This window comes from Podospora bellae-mahoneyi (assembly GCF_035222275.1).
Source record: "Podospora bellae-mahoneyi strain CBS 112042 chromosome 1 map unlocalized CBS112042p_1, whole genome shotgun sequence".
In the NCBI taxonomy this organism is placed as follows: domain Eukaryota; kingdom Fungi; phylum Ascomycota; class Sordariomycetes; order Sordariales; family Podosporaceae; genus Podospora; species Podospora bellae-mahoneyi.
Window position 1 is genome coordinate 4,411,715 of NW_026946359.1, and position 19,001 is coordinate 4,430,715.

The 19,001-nt window shown below is 53.1% G+C and overlaps 7 protein-coding genes across 7 annotated transcripts; 4 read left to right on the forward strand and 3 right to left on the reverse strand.

The window, feature by feature from the left end:
• Nucleotides 1–443: 443 nt before the first annotated feature.
• On the reverse strand, nucleotides 444–1,932 carry QC761_113810 (uncharacterized protein; the record flags this gene model as incomplete). Its single annotated transcript, XM_062874662.1, has 3 exons — nucleotides 1,440–1,932; nucleotides 1,143–1,335; nucleotides 444–1,082 (listed from the first exon to the last, which is right to left on the reverse strand). The coding sequence occupies exons 1-3, from the start codon at nucleotides 1,457–1,459 to the stop codon at nucleotides 444–446; spliced, it is 852 nt and encodes a 283-aa protein (XP_062737762.1). The 5' UTR covers nucleotides 1,460–1,932.
• On the forward strand, nucleotides 1,697–4,165 carry QC761_113800 (uncharacterized protein; the record flags this gene model as incomplete). The annotated part of the gene is made up of 3 exons (XM_062874661.1): nucleotides 1,697–2,790; nucleotides 2,945–3,834; nucleotides 3,918–4,165. The coding sequence occupies exons 1-3, from the start codon at nucleotides 2,582–2,584 to the stop codon at nucleotides 4,163–4,165; spliced, it is 1,347 nt and encodes a 448-aa protein (XP_062737763.1). The 5' UTR covers nucleotides 1,697–2,581.
• Nucleotides 4,166–4,775: 610 nt separating this feature from the next.
• On the forward strand, nucleotides 4,776–6,483 carry QC761_113790 (uncharacterized protein; the record flags this gene model as incomplete). Its single annotated transcript, XM_062874660.1, has 2 exons — nucleotides 4,776–5,545; nucleotides 5,653–6,483. 2 exons carry the CDS (start codon nucleotides 4,776–4,778, stop codon nucleotides 6,179–6,181), a joined length of 1,299 nt encoding a protein of 432 aa, XP_062737764.1. The 3' UTR covers nucleotides 6,182–6,483.
• Nucleotides 6,484–7,169: 686 nt separating this feature from the next.
• NRG1 (transcriptional repressor) lies at nucleotides 7,170–8,021 on the reverse strand (the record flags this gene model as incomplete). Its single annotated transcript, XM_062874658.1, has 1 exon — nucleotides 7,170–8,021. The coding sequence occupies one exon, from the start codon at nucleotides 8,019–8,021 to the stop codon at nucleotides 7,170–7,172; it is 852 nt and encodes a 283-aa protein (XP_062737765.1).
• A 3,638-nt stretch (nucleotides 8,022–11,659) lies between these two features.
• On the forward strand, nucleotides 11,660–13,807 carry QC761_113785 (uncharacterized protein; the record flags this gene model as incomplete). The annotated part of the gene is made up of 5 exons (XM_062874659.1): nucleotides 11,660–11,713; nucleotides 11,756–11,821; nucleotides 11,881–13,236; nucleotides 13,537–13,665; nucleotides 13,766–13,807. The coding sequence occupies 3 exons, from the start codon at nucleotides 11,660–11,662 to the stop codon at nucleotides 12,064–12,066; spliced, it is 306 nt and encodes a 101-aa protein (XP_062737766.1). The 3' UTR covers nucleotides 12,067–13,236; nucleotides 13,537–13,665; nucleotides 13,766–13,807.
• A 517-nt stretch (nucleotides 13,808–14,324) lies between these two features.
• PRP31 (U4/U6-U5 snRNP complex subunit prp31) lies at nucleotides 14,325–16,489 on the reverse strand. Its single transcript, XM_062874657.1, has 2 exons — nucleotides 16,097–16,489; nucleotides 14,325–15,998 (listed from the first exon to the last, which is right to left on the reverse strand). The coding sequence occupies exons 1-2, from the start codon at nucleotides 16,400–16,402 to the stop codon at nucleotides 14,499–14,501; spliced, it is 1,806 nt and encodes a 601-aa protein (XP_062737767.1). The 5' UTR covers nucleotides 16,403–16,489; the 3' UTR covers nucleotides 14,325–14,498.
• Nucleotides 16,490–16,734: 245 nt separating this feature from the next.
• CLF1 (NineTeen Complex (NTC) component) lies at nucleotides 16,735–18,901 on the forward strand (the record flags this gene model as incomplete). Its single annotated transcript, XM_062874656.1, has 1 exon — nucleotides 16,735–18,901. The coding sequence occupies one exon, from the start codon at nucleotides 16,735–16,737 to the stop codon at nucleotides 18,784–18,786; it is 2,052 nt and encodes a 683-aa protein (XP_062737768.1). The 3' UTR covers nucleotides 18,787–18,901.
• Between the last annotated feature and the right edge of the window lie 100 nt (nucleotides 18,902–19,001).

Below are 19,001 nucleotides of genomic sequence, written 5' to 3' on the forward strand. Positions count from 1 at the left end.
GCCTATCTACAGGTTCGGAGCCCGGTCTGGAAAGCCAGTTCTGCCGGTATTGTCGTTCGGTGTGAGGAAAGAACATGAGAAAGTGAGGTGGTTGATGGCATGTTGGGTGTGACAACGGCATGTCTTTCGCCAAGCGATTTCGACAAGCGGGATGTGAACTTGGCACACATGAGGGATTGGCCTGCAAACACACCAATGTCATCTCTTAAACAGAGCTCGCAGTGCCCTTCGGAAGCCCCATTGGCTGAGTCAATTCAATGACACTGTGGGGCATCGGACTTCTCAGGATGCATAGCATGACGGTAGAGAACTGGTAGATTTATGGGTATTGTACTGTGTCTCAAGGCTCTACGTAAATTAGTTTGACAAAATCAAGTCGCTGTTCAAGTTGCTCTTTCGCACTGTAGCCGTTGACACCTAGCGATAAATTCAAAGTATCGTCGTTACCTGACTTCGAACCTTGTGGCGTTGGTGCCGCGATAGGTGTTTCCAGGCGCCAAAAACTGTTGCTGCTGCTGTTGCTGTTGGGGCTGTGTTGTGTTGTGAATCTGGTGTTGCTGTTGTTGCTGAGATGGGAGTGGGTGCTGATACTGATGGTGAAGCTGGTGATGTGGTTGTGTGTGTTGTTGCCGAGGCTGTTGTTGCGGTCGTTGTTGCAGTTGTGGCAGCGGCTGTTGCTGACTGTTTTGCGGTTGGACAGCTTGCTGTTGAGCATCCCCTTGGAGCTGGAAAGGCGAGTCTTGTCGAAGAGGCGACACACCCATAGAACCAGACTCGCTGCTTGACTTGTCATCGGTTGCGGTGATGGGGCCAACATTCTGTTCATGCGCCTGATCTTGACGTTGCTCATCGACCTGCGTTTGCTGTTGAATCTCAGACGCGATGGAACGCCCCTCAGCTTCTCGCTCCTTCCTCGATTTGATGCGAGCACACCGGCCTATTCTTCTCATGGTCCCATAGGCCTTTTTGAGCTTTCTGCTGATGGTCGGGAGACTGACTTCGAGGCCGGTTGTTGTCTTCAGATACAACTGCATGTCATCAAGAAGGGCATCTGGATGGTCTTTGTGCCAAGCCAACAGCTTCTAGAATTGCCTGTTAGGAACGATGGTGGAGACAATCAGACATGGGACTGTTCATCATACCTCGAGGTGGTGCTCCTTGAGCTTCTCAGCATTTTTGCTGACATCCTTGTGTTTAGCCAACTGGCCAGTTTGGATATATTCAGCTCGACGACGACGCACCGTCCGCTCATCCACACCCATCACCCACGCGATCTCATGGTTGGTGAGTTTGGATATCTGGAGGAGCTTGGTAAGGATGGCTCGATGGTCATCGCTGTTGACAGACACGTCAGCAACTCCAAACGAGAAGTCACGCGGTATCAGAGTTTGTAGGGCACAGGGGAAGAGAAAGGAAGTCCAGGTAAAGTGCGGTCCTACGAGATTCTTTTGCCAGTCATTGCGATGAAACAACGGGGGATGGGGCTACTGTTTGATGTCTTTTTCAAATGGGTTGCCGATTGAATGTCGTTATGGCCCCAGGCTCAACTCCAGCAAAAAACTGAGTGGGCACCGGTCCTGCACCCCAGGCGTTAAACGGTCTTGGCTCTCTATACAGGTATGTACATAGGGTTAGGGTTGTGCTCCGACAACCCTCTGGTTTCAACCTTTGGTCCCTTGCAGCTCTCTTGATGAATCCCAGATGGATCATCACAACACACTATCAACCTCGTGTATAAGAAGTAGCAAGGGTACTTGATGGCAGCTGACTATGTAAAGTCTGGCCTCTGTTGTTCCGGCGTGGGGGGTTGAGTTGCCATGAAGACATTCTTTTGTTTCCATCCGACTGATGCTAAATGATGCTCGTAGCCAAGGCCACCCAACGCACTCCATGCATCTTGCATATTTTAGCCACATATTGCATCGAACAAATCCCAGGCCCGTCTGCGAGCTCGTGGGCTGGCCCCTTGCGACCACTGCTCAGCATTCTGCCGCTATCGTCTGGTCCCCCAGCCCAATCAGCTTCACCCCCACCAGCAAGCAGCACTGGTAACCCCCCCTCATTAGTTACGGATTACCTACAAGGTGGCAGGATGGCCGGTGATGTGCATGAACAGTCCCAGTCGCCGGCCTGGTTCCTGAAGCTTGAAGAACACAAGCACCGCCTAACCCCAAGTCCCCATCTTAACACTACCTACCGATAGCTCAGACGAGGTCTCAGCCGCAATCACACCCTTCCTGTCGTACACACTTCCGCGACACTCTATCCCAGGCTCCCAGGCGTTACGAGACGACAGCCTCTTACGACATCGCCGTTAATATCAACCGTCGGATGGGCCCAGGTGGAGACTCATGTACATGCAGACTGAGACAGGCCTGATCCTTTATCATCTCCAAATTCGCTGACCGAGAGACACAACCTCCCATTCGGCTCCTCAACCCGAAACTGAGAACCGGAAAACCCATCCTTGAAGCTTGTACCCCGATCTCGGGGCATTTGTAAACCGCCCTCACGTGAGGAGACGCTTGGTTGCCTTTTCTGCAGGAAAAGCATCAATCCTGGAACAGGCGCGTCCCCTACAATGGCAGGTGCCTCGGGCTCCTCCTCCTCCTTCAACTCGTCCGCTTTTGGTGGCGTTCCTCCATCCTCCCATGGCCAGCACTCCAGCCCGCTGTACTCGACCTTCACACCCACTTCCGCTGCCATCTCTGCCCTGACGGCAGAGTCGTCGTTAGCACAGAGTCCACTAGGGTCTCTAGACCTCGGGCCCCCTGGATATCACGCCACAATGTATACCAGCCACCATCACTATCTCTCCCCCCTCTGACCGTACCACCGTCTACTTACCCCTTTTCGATCCCCCAATACCACACCCATTCTATACCGTCACATGCAAAGCTCCGTTTCTAACCACCATCTCCCTCCCCTTCTGCCCCCCTTCTAGAAAACTCTTCGAACGCACCCCAAACGAAACAACAATCTACCTCGGCCCCTGGGAAGTCCTCGGCCCTTCCCCCCGCCGCATAGTCTGGCAGTGCTCCTACGAAGGCGACACACTAGAACACTACCTCCCCTCCGACACGCCCTCCTCCCCACACTCGCACCCATACACCCTCCACTCCCACCACCGGCGCTACTCCTCCCCCCACGAGCTCGAGCTCTTCGTCTCCTTCCCCCTCGAGCCCCACCGCATCCGCTACATCTCCCACACAGACGGCCTCACCTGCGATGACTTTATCGAGGTCAAGTACGAGTTCACCACCTTGGAGTCCTCCCTCAATTTCCAGTCCGATCTTCGCCAGAGAGACCTAGTGGACTGGTTCGACGTCGACGTCGTCTGGTCCGACGTCCATCGCAGGACTGATTCCTACGGCAACGTCCGTGGGCTGGGAACGATTCAAAGGATGAAGCTCTGGAGGGACAGGCATTCGAGCTTTCACTATCTAAGCGTGTATGCTAACCACAGGAGGAGATGGAAGGAGTACCTGGTTGACAACTTTGAGAGGGAATTTCGACAACGGGATGATCGGCATAGACGGTTACAGCTCACAGCCAAAGCCGCGGGGAGTGGGAGGCAAGGGCGGATGGGGAGCGCGGCTTCGGGAAGTAGTGGTGAGCAACAACCGCCGCAACAGCAACCTCCTGCTCGCCGATTCTCGGCTGCGTCCTTGTTTCTGGGGTCTAGTAGGCGAGGGGGGAGCAGCAGCAACAGCAGCAGTTCTTCCCAGCAGGCTAACGGTGGTGTGGCTTCCACAGCGTCGCAGAACGATCCGGACATTCGATATCTCGGGATTCAGTTTTCGAGAAATGGTAATGTACAGCCGGGGACTGAAGGTAAATAGATATCTGCATTCATGCAGGGCGTTGGGCGTGACTGAAAAAAGGAGCAGTTGCTGACCAGTTGCCTTCTTGTCAAGACTACAACAGGTTCATCGTACGGTGGGAGGCGGCCCACGATGCTGATAGCCAGTTTGAGACACCATACCCGACAGAGCCTGTCGAACTGCAATCACCATACATAAACGGTCAAGAGGTGCCTCGGGAGTTTACGTTACCCTATGTTAACGGGGTACACGGGATAGCAGAACTTCCTTCACCTGAGCTGCTGGGACTTCCCCCAGTAGCAGAATCGGTTGATGGAAGTGAGTTTGACGGAACACAGTAGTGTCATTGATGGTTGAAGTTTTAAAAAGCGTTGAAGATACCCTTTGAGCATCAGCAGTTTTTTGTTTTGCTACCGAGACAAATTGGAGAAGTTGAATCTTGAATAAAAGATGATGGCGCCCAGACAAGCCAAGCCGGGAGGGAGCGAAGCAGGGGTATCTCGGTTTAGGACGAACTCCGGGGCCGAGACCGTTCGGACGGGCCCACTTATGCCTGTCACGCCAAGCGGCCAGTGACAGCCCCCTACACAAACAGCCAAGTCGCGCAGACGTCATCCACGTTGTGAACCGTTGCGGTGCCTGTCAGCCCACCGCCTTGGTGTTAGGTGGACTCACCTGATATCAGACTGCCTGATTCCCGGCGACGTCCATCAATGAGAACACTTGATATATTCCTTCCAATAACATTGAGCCGTCCTTTTGCAGAGTGGCATGACACCTCAAGCCTTGTCTTTTGCCGTATAAATCGCACTCGTCCTTGTTGCACTTGCTTTTGTTCTCGAAGCCAGTTCTGAAATTGTATGTGTTTGCTGCCTTTTTTGACGCAATTACTGCAGCAAGTTACCGCGGAACTTGTACCATACAGTCAGCTATTTCATTAGAAACACAACAATGAAGAAGAAGATCGCCTTGTCAGTCAACGCCGGATCCTCCTCGGTGAAGGTCTCGGTGTATGATGTAGAGTTTGGTCAGGCACCAGTCCAGCTCGCAGAAGCTCAGATCAGTGGTTTGACATCACCACCCCCCACCCTCAAGTATGTCCGAGATGGGAAGACGGTCATCAAGGCCAAGGAGGTGGACGATAACATAGAGGGCCAGCGCGATGCCTTCTCCCTTCTGTTGGAAACTTTGGTCGAAGATGAGGACCTCCCCCAGATCAAGAGCAAGGAAGACATTGGCATCGTCTGCCATCGAATCGTCCATGGCGGCGACTATAGCAAGCCGCAACTGATATCCAATGAAACCTACGAACACCTCGAGAACCTGAACGACTTGGCTCCTCTTCACAATGCAAACAGTCTGGGTATTGTCCAGCTTTGCATCCGTGCCTTGCCAACGGCAAACAACGTGGCCTGCTTCGACAGTCAGTTCCATTCAACCATCCCAGAGCACATTCGCACTTACCCCATCAACCGTGACATTGCTCGAAGCAATAAACTGCGGAAATACGGATTCCACGGCATAAGCTACGCCTTCATCACACGCTCAGCCGCTGAGTTTCTGGGAAAGGAGCCCGATGAGGTAAACATCATCGCCCTCCACCTCGGATCCGGAGCCAGCGCCTGTGCCATCAAAAACGGCAAAAGCTGGGACACCAGCATGGGGCTGACCCCCCTCGCCGGCCTCCCAGGCGCCACACGTAGCGGAAGTGTTGATCCCAGGTGAGTCCTTTACTTTCTTTTTCCCATTGATGCCACGAAACGGCCCACACACCACCCACCCCCAACCCATCACTAACTCTCCCCCCCTCTCTTTCCCCACGGAACAGCCTAGTATTCCACTACGCCTCCGACGTAGGCAAACTCTCCCCCGCCTCCACCTCAGACCTCCACATCTCCCGCGCCGAAGAAATCCTCAACAAAGAATCCGGCTGGAAAGCCCTCACCGGCACAACAGACTTTGGCAAAATCATCTCCTCGGCCTTTTCCTCCTCCTCCTCCTCCTCCGAGGACGACGACGACCACGAAGTGATGAAGCTAGCCTTTGACCTCTTTGTCGACCGCATCTGCGGCTTCATCGGCTCGTACTACGTCTCCCTCCGCGGCAAAGTCGACGCTCTAGTCTTTGCCGGCGGCATAGGCGAGAAGAGCCCCCAGCTTCGAGCCGCGGTCGTGGACCAGATCAGTTGCTTGGGGTTTCAGATTGACGATGAGGTCAACAATAAGAACGAAATCAGGAATATGGTGGAGGAAGTGGGTAAAAAGGGGGGGTTGGACGAGCCGAGGGTGTTGGTTGTGCAGACGGATGAGCAGTTTGAGATGGCGAGGGCGTGTGCAGAGGATGCGGAGTTTTGGTAAAAGGAAAAAGATAAAACGATGATGACATGGCGTGATGATAAATGAGGGGAAGGGTAAATCCGGGGTTGGTTCTTTTTTGTTGAGAGCGGGCAGTTTCGTAGTCTGGGCTGTTTTAAGTTTTTTTTTGATACCTAGGCAGAAAACCTTATTTTTTTCCTTCTGTCAGTCACAAGTCGCACATGCTTCGAGACCTACCTTACCCCGTTCTGCCGACCCCTTCTGTCAGATGTCTGGCTTGAGACCAGTGTCTGACCTGAGCGTACTGCTGTCAAAGTTGACGCCCCAGGGCTTCACAATGTCGCACATGATCTTCGGGGTTATTCCCTGCCTTGGGCATCTTTGATTCAAGGTAGACGTGGGAAATCCCCGACTGGCATGCATCCTTGTCACACACAGGGAATAGCAGTGATAAACTCAGAGAAATGGTCAAAATGGGGTCAACTGCTTTCATTGCCCGGCATCTCTGCCGCAGTGGATGTGCGCAGAATACTAAATACTAACAATTCACTCCTCGCTGTCTTTTCATGTCCTCTTGTCCTCAATGACTTTGACATCCGGCCCAAAGGGTATGTATACCTATCGGTACAACCAAGTCCTTTTGCTGAGGAAAAAAAACCCATGGCGAGCCATAGAGATCTCATCAAAATAGCCACCCAAAAGACCCCAAAAAAAACAAAACAAAAACCAAAAAAAAAAAACCAAAAAAAAAAACCCTGGACGCCTCCCATATATGCTGTTCCCCCATGGCCCGTGTTTCCACAAATCCCAAGGTGCTGCTCATGTGCGTGCGACCTCTATAATGTTTCCCTGTGTATCCGGCCAGAGAAAGAAAAAAAGACAAATACCACCACCCCGGTATTGGTATGTTTGCGCCAAGTAAAAATATCAAGAATCAGAAGACAGGAATAAACAGCTCAGCTCAGCGCTACAAGTGCCAGCGAGCCGAGAGAATCAAATAACAATGGCCGATCATGGCCAGAAGAAAGTCTCATACTTCTTGTTGGCATGCTACTGCCATAGCCAAAGCATCGAGGCCGGCTGTGGGTGTGCGTGCAATAGTGGGCCGACCGAGAAGGGGACCGCTGAGGTCCCTCAGGTCCCACACACCCCCGGGAGAAGGTAATGGGGTGTTGTTGCTGAGTGGCACAGTAGTGCTCGACTTGGAACGGCTCGAAGACTTCCCCGACGAAGAACCTCTTCTGTCGCTGGAAGAGAGCGAAGGGCGAGACCCCGAGGACCGAGCCTTGTCCTTGTAGTGAGTCTCGAGATGCTGCTTCATGTTGTCGGCGCGAGTGAACTTCTTGGTGCAGCCAGCAAACGAGCATGGCACGGCCTTCTCAGCTGTGTGAATCTTTGAGTGCCGCGATGCATGACCAGATGTGGTGAAGGTCTTCTCACAGCCGTGGCTGTCGCGGTAGCGGCAAGGAAAGCGCTTCCCTGGGCGTTCCGTGCTTGTAGTGTGTGCCGTCATGTCTTCCTCGTACGAGACGGCCCGGGCATCGAGAACGGTGGGGCGTTTGGAAGCGGCATAAATTTGATCAGAGTAGTAGTCGTCGTACTGGTGAACGTAAGGGTCCACGGCGGCGCCGACATATCGTGGGTCGTTGAGAGGAGTCATGGGAGACATGGGCTCGCTGCCCATTTGAGAGTCATACGAGTCTGATCGCAGCAGTTCAGGTGTGTTCGGTGACGAGGAGATGCTCCGGGGACCGTGTGTGTAATAGGCAGCATAGCTGGGGTCTATCTGGTGTTGTGGGTAGTGATGTTGAGGAGCGGCTGTGTCGTCGTCGTTGAGCAGAGAGACTCGGCGCCCGGAGGCATCGCGCACATGCATGGTCATGGTGACTGTGTGGTGGTATTTGTTGGAGAAAAGATGTAAAGCCGGGAAAGGGCCAATTGATAGGGAAATAAATGGGTTTGTTAAAATCCTTCAAACCGTGGCTTGGTAATCCCGGGGTAGGTGCTGCACTAAACCGCTGTTACCACGGCTATGAAGCTTTCGAAGTGGTGTTGGTGGTGGTGGTGGAAGAGACGGTAGTCTGGTGTGGAGGGGGGCCCCGAATAATTAGACTTTGGAGAAGAGACCGGTTCGTGATAATGGTAGACTTTTGGACCCTAAGCTCACAAAGAGAGGCGGCTCAAAGAGAGGGGGAAAGGTGAGCTTATTATGGGAGTCGAGGCGGATGGCTTTCTTGCCTGTTTCCCATGCTCTCCCTGCACTTTTGGAAATCGGTGGTGCAGCGCCCACACCTCGGGGCGCGCATAGAGTGGGAATCCCTACCCTGCAGCAGGGGCAGGTGGGGTACCAAGCCAGGTCCCCTGTTGCCCTCCAGGCAAGTACCTCTCTTGTATATTCCGATTTGTTTAGATTTGCTCGATTCCGCCCTCCCTCCAGCTCCAAGGCGGCGGAATTGGCAACGGCTCGACGACCCTGGACTGGCAGAAGAGTCGCGTAGCGAATGCCCACACCTCTCCTCTGCCCACACGCTTGCCCAGCACGCACCAAATGGAAGCCGCGGGAGCTCGCAATGCTTTGCCGGGATCCAGCTATTAACTTGGTGGACTCAATGACGAAATAGAGTCTTGCTTCCCCCTGGAACCGTTTTCAATCTCTAGAAACACACAGACGGGCCCTGGCCTGTTTGGCCCTGTCACCCTCCGCTGTCTGATCAAGTCAGATAAGGGACGCCCACCAACCCACCAACCTCCTCCCTCACACACCCTGAGCTGTGCCTGTCCGTGTTGTTGCTGCTGCCCATCATGCCCATGACGAGTTTCTGTGTTCACTGCACTGGGCCTGCGCCATCTGTGGTCGTGCAAAGCAGCAATTGCGTCGACATGTGTGACACCACCTGAACGTAGGAGTTGCAGGTGAGCCTGGCCGTTGAAATGCGAGGATCATCGAGCGAGAGGGTCCCTGGATTCCCTGGTGGTACAGCCCGGACGCATTCCTCTCTGGAGACAGGTCGATCAGGGACGCGAGGAAATCCCACCTCCCAGTGACGGGCTGCGGGAGTGCTCCAAGCAATCTGATTGGGCCCCGGTGCACGGGCAGAGCTTCATGGGGTTTCTTCTTCAAAAAACTTGTGCAGCTGCATCCAAGATTGACAAGAAACAGCTCGGCAAAGAATGCCGGCAGCATAGCACCCATCGAGATGTCAACAAAACCCCTATTCTGTGTTTCTACGCTACGCGAGGGCACGCGACCGCCGTTGCTATCGCTTCTTTGTTGACCATCATCAAGACTAGTTGGCCGTGTCGGAGCTTTCTTCCGCCAGCATCAACCATGGTACCTGTCCCATTTTTGACGAGCTGCCAAATTCCCGTACGGTGGCTGTCTCAAAGAGCCTACATGACGTCAGGGCGGCAGGGGTTTGATAACAGCTCCCCCACACAATAAGGAACCTTTCCTGTGGTTGTAGTCCTTAGCTCCCCCTAGTCCTCCTCAGCAGCTGCGTGGACGGAACCTCACACGAGGAAGGGGGGAGCTTCTTGTGTCAGCTAACCCCCTCTGCTCGAACAAGGTGAACCCGTGCAAACCCGCCGCCTCCGTACTACGTTCCATGCAGCCTTCTCCGCGAATTCGGTCAACAGGGTCGATGTCTGCAGGGTTGTCGTGTTCCAGGGACGACGATGAGCGTTACAGCATGCTCGATTCATCAATCGTGTAGCTGGAATAGTACTGTAACAGCTGTGAGGTCGCCAGCCCCATATGCATGAAGGGACACTCGGGTGCGTCCGTTGTCTCTGACCTTGTCGAGACACTCCGAGGCTATCGTACGGGTCGACATATCAGACCATGACCATGTATCGAGGGTCCAACTTGGTGGTATGTATGCCGATGCCCGTTCCCTATGGGGTTGTTGACAATCCGCATCCCTCGATATGGTAAATGCTTCTCTGTGCTACCAGAACCTACCACAGACACCAATGATTGTCGTGATTGTCGAGCAACAACAGGTTTGTTCTGCGAACTCCCGAGCATCCGTGGGGTCGTAACGGGCGATGTCTGCGGGCTCACACGCACACGGCCACACGACCACACGACCACGACCATAGAAGTTGATCATAGGCAGTGGCTAATACCACAAAACTTGGGCTGCGGTGTTTTGCAGCGCTCCATTGTCTCCATGTGTGCATGACAGCGCAGCTTTCTTGACAGCCACCTCGCACAGAATCATCATAGTCAAGGAACCAATGATCGGAGGTCCCCCGATCATCGTATTCTAATCAGGATTGGTGTGGGGAAAGAAGACTTCCTTTCCTGTCAAGCAGCCAAACAAGAACGCCCAAATCGCCCAAGTACCGCTAGTCCACGTGCAATTGGGGGTGTGTCTATCTACAACACTACAACTTCCATGTCTGATGATTTCACGGATCCAAGACCTTGGATCTCATCGTGTCAACAAGAGTGATTGCAATACGAAGCAGTTTAGTATGAGTATGCTCATATACTCGAAGCTGTGTATACCAAGTAGGTAAACAGACTACCTTACCTAACAAATACTTTCCAAGGGAGTATGCATCTGTCAAGCAGAACAGCCCCCCAACGAGAGGACCCCTGGACCCTTGGAAACAAAGCGGTCCCGTTTTCCTTGATGCTGCAAGAAATCTTTTGAGAACTGCTATCCAAACTTGGCAGATACTCTCGATAACAAGCGAACAAAGAGAGGATCAAAAGGTCCGGTGGGTGGAAAGCCACAAGCCGGTTGGGGCAGTTCGGGCGCTGCCAGGGGCCAGCCGAGTGCGGGACGCGGGAGGCTCGGGTCAGAACTTGGAATTGGCAGCTCTGAGATCGTCGTCGACCGTTTTGGCTTTGCGCTTCGCTGTGGCAGGCAGGCGGATGGTCAACAGCAAGGTCCGACGACAGGATGGCAGCGGATGGTTAGGGGTCACGCTTGATTTCAGGGCCCTTGCTTCAGATTTCCTTGGAACGAAAATGTCCCAGCTGCACTGAAGAAATGGCAGAAACCAGTCATCGAGTTGAAGGGTCTTCCATCGGACCCAATGCGCTCCCATGGGGATCGTGAATTGCGTGGGTGAATCGGGCCCACCTGACGATCCCCTGTACAAAGCAGTACCCTCGAGTGACAGCCAGGGCAGACCCTTTTCGGAAGACGTTAGCGTTGTTCAGGGTCGCAACAGAAAATAATGACGACAATTGAACGACATCGGCAGCCATCAAAAGTCCAGGGACCTTCTCCGTGAGGGGTGCTCCCCCGATGTACACCTGATGTACACCCAGCACCAGTCAGCAGCCAGCATGTCCGGACTATTCCCTCCGGACCGTTCCCCTCGCTGAAGGCCCGAGCTTTCTTCGGGCTGCTTCGAGCTCCGAACCTTTCATAATCGGCCATGCTCACCTTGCCGATGAACCCACCAAGCTTGTTGAACTTTGTACTGAGGAAAAGCAGGTCAACCATCCATCTCATCTTACCTTGACAGCATCACGGACAACAAAACGCCTCACTCACCAACATGTGTCAACCTGAAATATTCGCCGAAATGAAGTCGCACGAGCGATGGTCGCATGTGCCCGCTGCCATCGGAATCAAGCGCTGAAATACCCAGCAGAGGTCTCTCTCTGACTCTCTGGACACCATCCCTGCGATCCAGCGCAACGCCCAAACCATCCAGCAGGTGAGCAACCTAGCAGCATGGCAAGTTGGCTGGGAACAGCCTATTGATTTCAGCTGCAGATACCTCATAACTCCTTCGTAATAATGGTTGCGTCCAACCCCGCCTTTGGCAAAAGCATCATCTCGCTCGTTCTGAGCGCTCACGCAAACGGCCTGCATGGACACTACCACAGCTCGAGCAGCCCATGGCTGCAGTATTGGTGTAGGGGTCTGTCTAATCGCAACTCGACGCAAATGCACGGATGAGACGATGTACGCAAAAACCCAAAACGTCAATCCTTCACACATCGACAGACACACCGGCCTTGTCTGGGGATCGCCATTGTCACATACCCGGTTTAGTCATCAGAAAAAAACACACCATCCGTAAGACTGATCGGAAAATGAGAATTCGATCGACGGAAAAAAAAACGGCCACTTCACACACGCGGGCCAACAACCGGTGTAGGACCGAACTTTGGGGGTCGCATGGGAATTCAGAGAAAATTCACGCTCATGGTGTTCCGTGATCAAATCCCATGGTCATCTCTTCCCAGTAGAACGCTAAGGATTTGCTAACCAATTACCACATCGCAGACTCTGCAGGCATCAAGATATTGGGTAAGACGCGCACGCCTTTCCTTCTTTTTTCTCTTTACCATCCACACACCCACCTACTTTGATACTCTCACTCACTCGCACACACACGCGCGCGCACACACTTTTCGCTGAAATGAGTCGATGGAAACATGGAGTATGGTTGCCCCGAGCCTGGTGATTCGACAGGCCTTGCCATGGCGGCTATGGGGTGACATCTCCAAATCTCCAAATCTGGGCAAAGATAGGCAGAGATAACGGGGCCTCTTCCTGGGGTGGTGTCGCCCCAGGAGCCTTGCAATTGGGCAAGGGCATTTTTGAGAGGAGCGCACAGCAGCAGACGATGATTTCTTCCCAAAACCAGGACTTGTCTGGTACCTGCCCAGCAGTCGAGTCCTTTTTGCCTTTGAGCATCTGTGGATAGCAAATTGCGTACACACACCGGCCCAGCCTGGGCAGCATGTGGTGAAACATGGCATTTGGCTTAGAATGCACTTTGCAAGAATCGGTTTCTGTAAGAATCCCATCACACTTTGACAAGGTTGACAAGGGAGGGCAGGACCCTTGCGGGGTTCAGGGTCAATTGCCCCTCCTCTTTTTTGGGTCAATTAAATCATTTCCTGTCCCAAGCTCCTCCCCTCTCATTTTTTGTTGATGATGATGATGATGATGATGTGGTGTTGTGTTGTTGATGATGATGATGTTGTGCTCACTTGCACACATACCTATTTTGTGGGGAATTCTGAAATAATGAGTTTGCATCATCAGAAACACATCAGTATTTGATCAAAAACTTACGATTCGTAACATGCACGTATACGAAACCCAAAAAGCAGACAGGTCCGTCTCAGTTTCTTTTATTTTTTTGACGTGCATGAGAGGGGTTTTGTTTGAATGGCGACGTGCAGGAAGGCTTAGTTAGGTATGACAGGAGGGAGGAACTTGCTTTGGCGTTTTCTGGTGTGACGAGAGAGAGTTTATTGACCCGGTCCCCTTGAGGAGGAGAGGAGACAGGATGAACCTAGGTGGGTAGGGTGAAACATGGTGTAAGTAAAGTAGAGTGCAAGATTGTTACATACATGATGGCGCGCAAGGTTCTGTCAACGGACGGGGAAAAAGCTGATCGATGATGTGGGCTAGGTGTGATGACCGCATCGAGGGAGGTTGTTTGTATCAGGGAGTTTTTTTACCAAGGCAGATGGAGGACGGAGGATGGAGGATGTGAACCCTTCCTGATCAAGGTTTTGTTGCACAGGTTTTGATCATCAGGTGGGATTCTGCAGAGGCTGATGATGATGCTGATGATGCTGATGATGCTGATGATGCTGATGATGCTGATGATGCTGATGATGCTGATGATAATGATCAGGTGTAGGAGACATGATGGTGGCGATCAGAGGTTTTTAGTGGCAGGTTTGAGGATCTCTGTTGGGATATGATATCTCTTTCTCGGTCTGCTATATTTTGAGAACTAACGAGTTCTCTTTGTACAAGTAGATATTCAGCAAGCCAAATATAGCTGGAGAAATTCATCAAGTAATACTCCTTAGCATCAACAACCCCCCGAAATGAGCGTGGTAGTTGTAAAGAAAAAAGTGTTCTATCTATCCTCTCCTCGATGTTACTATGTCCCCTATTCCCCACCCATTCTTGTGGCAACATCATGGTTATTTGAGCCTAGTTGACAACAACTGAGATGACACCTAGCTTGCAAACCTCTTCCGTGCCTCGAACATTGAAGAGATCTAGATGGCTCCAAGGTTACTCATAACGGATGCGTCCATACCTCCCAGTCTGCTTCAAACACTACAGGTGTCGGCCTAGCTACCCGACTTTGAATCGTGAGCGTTGCAATGACTGAAGCCATGTAAAGAGTAATATGATTCAAAACGCAAGCGTAATTGACCTCTTTTCCCAAAGTGCACTCCCCAGTTGAAACGTTACTTGACCATAAATTACATCGCAAAAACCACCAAATCTGTTGTTATACACATACACTAATCCAATTACTAAATACTGATTGCTCCAACTCCTCTATTCACCCCTTCCCTCTTCACCAGCTCAACACAGTCCAACACACCACCCACCCCCACAAACCCAAATCAAGACTTTGTAGACCCCGTATCAACCCTCTTAGCAGGCGGCAACGCAGGCTTCTTAAAAACACCACTCTCACCCCCTCCACCCCCACTCCCCCCACCAATCTGCGTAAACGTCCCCCCCTTAAACCACCTATCCTCCTCCTCCGCCTTCCTCTTCCTGCTCTCCGCCATCGCCTTCGGGTCCACAAGCTCCAACCCCTGCATAGGCGTAAACGCAAGGGACGAAACCGTCCCCGCCGTCGCGCCACCCCCCAAACTCGTCCCGACGCCCGAGGTCCGCAGCCCTTTGCTCGCCAGACTGATATTCCCCGCCCCGCCACCAGTCAAACTCCTGAGCGAGGACGATGTACCCCCAATCGAAGTCGTCCCTCCCCACCCTTTGCTCTTCGCGCTGAGCTTAGCCCTCGTGCGCTGGTCAATCTGAGCGACCCGGAGACGTCCATCGTCTCGCTGACCAATCATACCCAAGCCTTTGGTGCTGTCTCCTACGCCGTAGCCAACTTCTTTTTCTTCCTTGCCAAAGGCGACGCGGTTTTGGGCCTTGCGTAGCTCCGTCATGGCGGTCGCCTCCTTTGCTTTGCGGGCGCGGCGACCACCGCGTTTCCTGCTGGGCTTGTCGTCTGGTGCTGGGAGGGCACGGGCGCCTTTAGCATTGGGCTTGGCTTGGAGTTTGTCCAGACGGTCGAGGCACTCGTCTCGGAGACGCTCGCCTTCGGAGCCGTCGCGGAACTGGTGGAAGCAGTCGGTACGGGCGCACATGACGATCTTGTTGGCGAACATCTTCATGGCTTGTTTCTTGAGGTCGCTGGGAACCTCGCGGATGATGGGTGCCTGGAAGATGAAGCCTTGCTGGCGGATGCCCACGTTCGTGGCAAGGGCCGAGCTGTTTTGTTTCTTGGAACCCCAGGCTGGTAAGTTGCAGGCTGGGGCTTTCGAGAGACCGGTGAGACCACCCGCTTGGTTGAGAAGTTGTGCGGCAGTAAGAGAGCCGATGAGAGCTGTCAAGTTTGGCGCGAAGATGTTCATGCGTGATTGCACGTACTGGGTCAGCGTCTTCTTGGCTTCATCGAGCGAGATGACCATCTCGCAGGCTTGCACAACTCGTTGTAACTCTTCTTCAGGCATCGCCTGTCCCTTGGATGTAGTCGCCTCCACTGTGACAATCATCAGTGAGGGCCCGTCGAGAACCTTTTTGAGGGACACCCCTAAAATGTTGTTCGTTGACTCTAGAAGCCCCTTGATACTATCCGAGTCCATCGGCCCATTTCCAAGGCAAGCAACCACCTTTGCGTATTCCAACGGGTTGGTGATGAGCGTCTCGAGCTCTGGAAACCGGACCGAGTAGTGGTCCCTGATGAACTTGTGTACCAGCGCGATTTCATTGTCGATCTGAGTTGATAGGCTGTTTGACTGGGTCAACAGGTGGTACTCGGGATGGTCTTCGACATTTCCCACGCTGTCGACCGACTGTGCTGGCTGCTTTTCGTAATGTGCGATTTTCTGCAACGTTCGAGACAAACTGTCAGGGCTATTGTTCCAAGATAGAGATGTAAACACTTTCCACTGTTGGGGCACAAGCGGGTATGGGTACTACTAACCTCGAGAACAGGCTTCAACGTCTTCATGAGACCTGCGACAGTGCGAACGTCACGGACAGCGCCCAGGTTCATCTTTTCGATGTTGGCCTTGGCTTCGGCTTCATCTTCAGCGGCTGCGGCAGCTTCTTCATCGATCATGTCTGCGTCCTCATTCCCATCGCCCCCGTCGCGTGCTTCTACCATGTGTGTATCGACCTGCGCGCCATTCGCGAGTCCTTCGTCTGTGAAGAAGTCGCCATCGTTGCCCTGTTCCTCGCCAAAGTCGTCCCCGAAATCATCGAGGAGTTCGTCCGCGTAGCTGGACATTGTTTTGATGCGCGCGTGGATAACTTGGTCTGGATTGTTGCGTGCTGTCGAGAAAATGTCGATGGCAAAAGTGAATTACAAAGAAAAGGAAGGCTGTTGAACTTAATACTGCAAGCCTGTCGCCGGAGTTGGTTTGGGAGGCGCGGCTTGGTCAAGGCTTAAAAAAGTGCCCCACATCGCCGTGCGACATGGGCGAGGAATTGTAGTGTAAACAGTTCTTGAACTTCTCGTCCTCACCGTCCATCATCCCCCCACCCCCCAAAAAAAATCCCACAAACACCCCCCGTCGCCTCTCGAACGGCGAATCGCATTAATCGAGAAACCTCATCAAGATGGAGACATCACGTGGCCCACCAAGGGTCAAGAACAAGGCCGCCGCGCCTGTGCAGATTTCCGCCGAGCAGTTGCTTCGCGAGGCCGTCGATAGGCAAGAGGTCGCCCTCCAGAAGCCAACACAGCGCTTTGAGGATCTCGAAGAGTTGAAGGAGTACCAAGGTCGGAAACGTCGCGAGTATGAAGATTACGTTCGCCGAAACCGCGTTCGATTGGCAAACTGGCTTCAGTATGCCCAGTGGGAGCTTGAGCAGAAAGAGCTTGCGCGCGCCCGGTCTGTCTTTGAGCGCGCCCTCGATGTTCACCCCAACAACACTCAGCTTTGGATTCGATACATCGAGGCCGAGATAAAGAGCCGTAATATCAACCATGCGCGCAACCTCCTCGACCGCGCCGTCACCCGGCTGCCTCGCGTGTCGTCTCTGTGGTACAAGTATCTTTATGTCATGGAGATGCTGGGCGATATCCCCGGGACCCGTCAGGTATTCGATCGGTGGATGCAATGGCACCCAGATGAGAACGCGTGGGCGGCCTACATCCGTCTCGAGAAGCGATATGGCGAATATGACAGGGCGAGGGAGATTTTTCGCGCCTTCACCACGGTGCACCCAGAACCGAGGACATGGCTGAAATGGGCCAAATTTGAGGAGGAACACGGAACGACCGATCTGGTGCGCGAAGTCTTTCAGACGGCAATACAAACCATTGCTGAGCTGCTGGGCGATGATGCGGTTGACGAAAAGATATTCATTGCTTTTGCCAGATACGAGGCACGCTTGGGCGAATATGAACGGGCGCGGGCTATCTACAGATTCGGTCTTGACAACCTCCCAAGGTCCAAATCCATGATTCTTCATGCTCAGTACACCACTTTCGAAAAGCAGTTTGGTGACCGAGAGGGAGTGGAGGACGTCATCATCACAAAGAGGAGGAGGCTTTATGAGGAGCAAGTGAAGGAGAACCCCAAGAACTACGATGTCTGGTTTGACTTTGCAAGGTTGGAAGAGAGCGGAGGCAATGCAGACCGTGTCCGTGAGGTTTACGAAAGGGCAATTGCTCAAGTGCCTCCCACTCAGGAGAAGCGCCACTGGAGGCGATACATATTTCTGTTCCTCTTCTACGCGATATGGGAGGAGAGGGAAGCCAAGGATATCGAACGTGCCCGGCAAATTTACGACACCTGTCTAGGATTGATCCCCCACAAGAAGTTCACCTTTGCCAAAATCTGGGTGGCCAAAGCTCACTTTGAGATCCGGCTGGGACAGCTTACCACTGCCCGAAAGACCCTGGGACGGGCCATTGGGATGTGTCCCAAGGACAAGCTCTTCAAAGAATACATCCTCCTCGAGAAAAAGCTGTACGAGTTCGAGAGGTGCCGGACCCTGTATGAGAAGCATGTCATGTACAATCCCGCCAACTGCCAAACATGGATCAAGTGGGCCGAGATTGAACGAGGCCTTGACGACCTGGAACGGACCCGCGCCATCTTCGAGCTCGCCATCAGTCAGCCAGTCCTGGACATGCCGGAAGTGGTGTGGAAAGCCTACATTGATTTCGAGGAAGAAGAGGGCGAGTACGAGAGGACTCGCGAGCTGTACGAGCGCCTTCTTGCCAAGGCCGACCACCCCAAGGTCTGGATCAGCTACGCACAGTTCGAGATCAACATCCCAGAAGCGGACGAGGGCGGCGAGGAGGACGAGGACGAGGAGCGCCCGGTGAGCGAGGAGGCCAAGGAGAGGGCTCGCAAGATCTTTGAGCGTGCTCACAAGAGCATGAAGGAGAGAGAGCTCAAGGCCGAGCGGGTGTCGCTGCTCAACGCGTGGTTGGCATTCGAGAAGACGCACGGCTCGCCAGAGGACGTCGAAAAGGTGAACAAACAGATGCCGAGGAAAACGAAGAAGAAAAGAAAGCTGGAGGACGATACGTGGGAGGAGTATGTCGACTACATCTTCCCTGCGGACGACCAACAGACCAGGAGCTTGTCCAACTTGCTTGCCATGGCCAATGCCTGGAAGCAACAGACGGGTGGAAAGATTGGTGGGGAGGAATGAGCTTGTTGTGGTGTAATTCAAGTATAAAGATAATAGGAGGTCATAGAATGCACATCAGTTGCCCTGTTTTGGGACTGAATCCCTTTTCAATGAGATTCTTGAGTGTCTCCTTCTTCTCACCATAAGACACTTACAGTATGTTGTCATTTCAGCGGAGAAGACATCAACATGACTGTTTATACTTGAACCGAGTCCAACCGTTCGGGTCCGCGTTC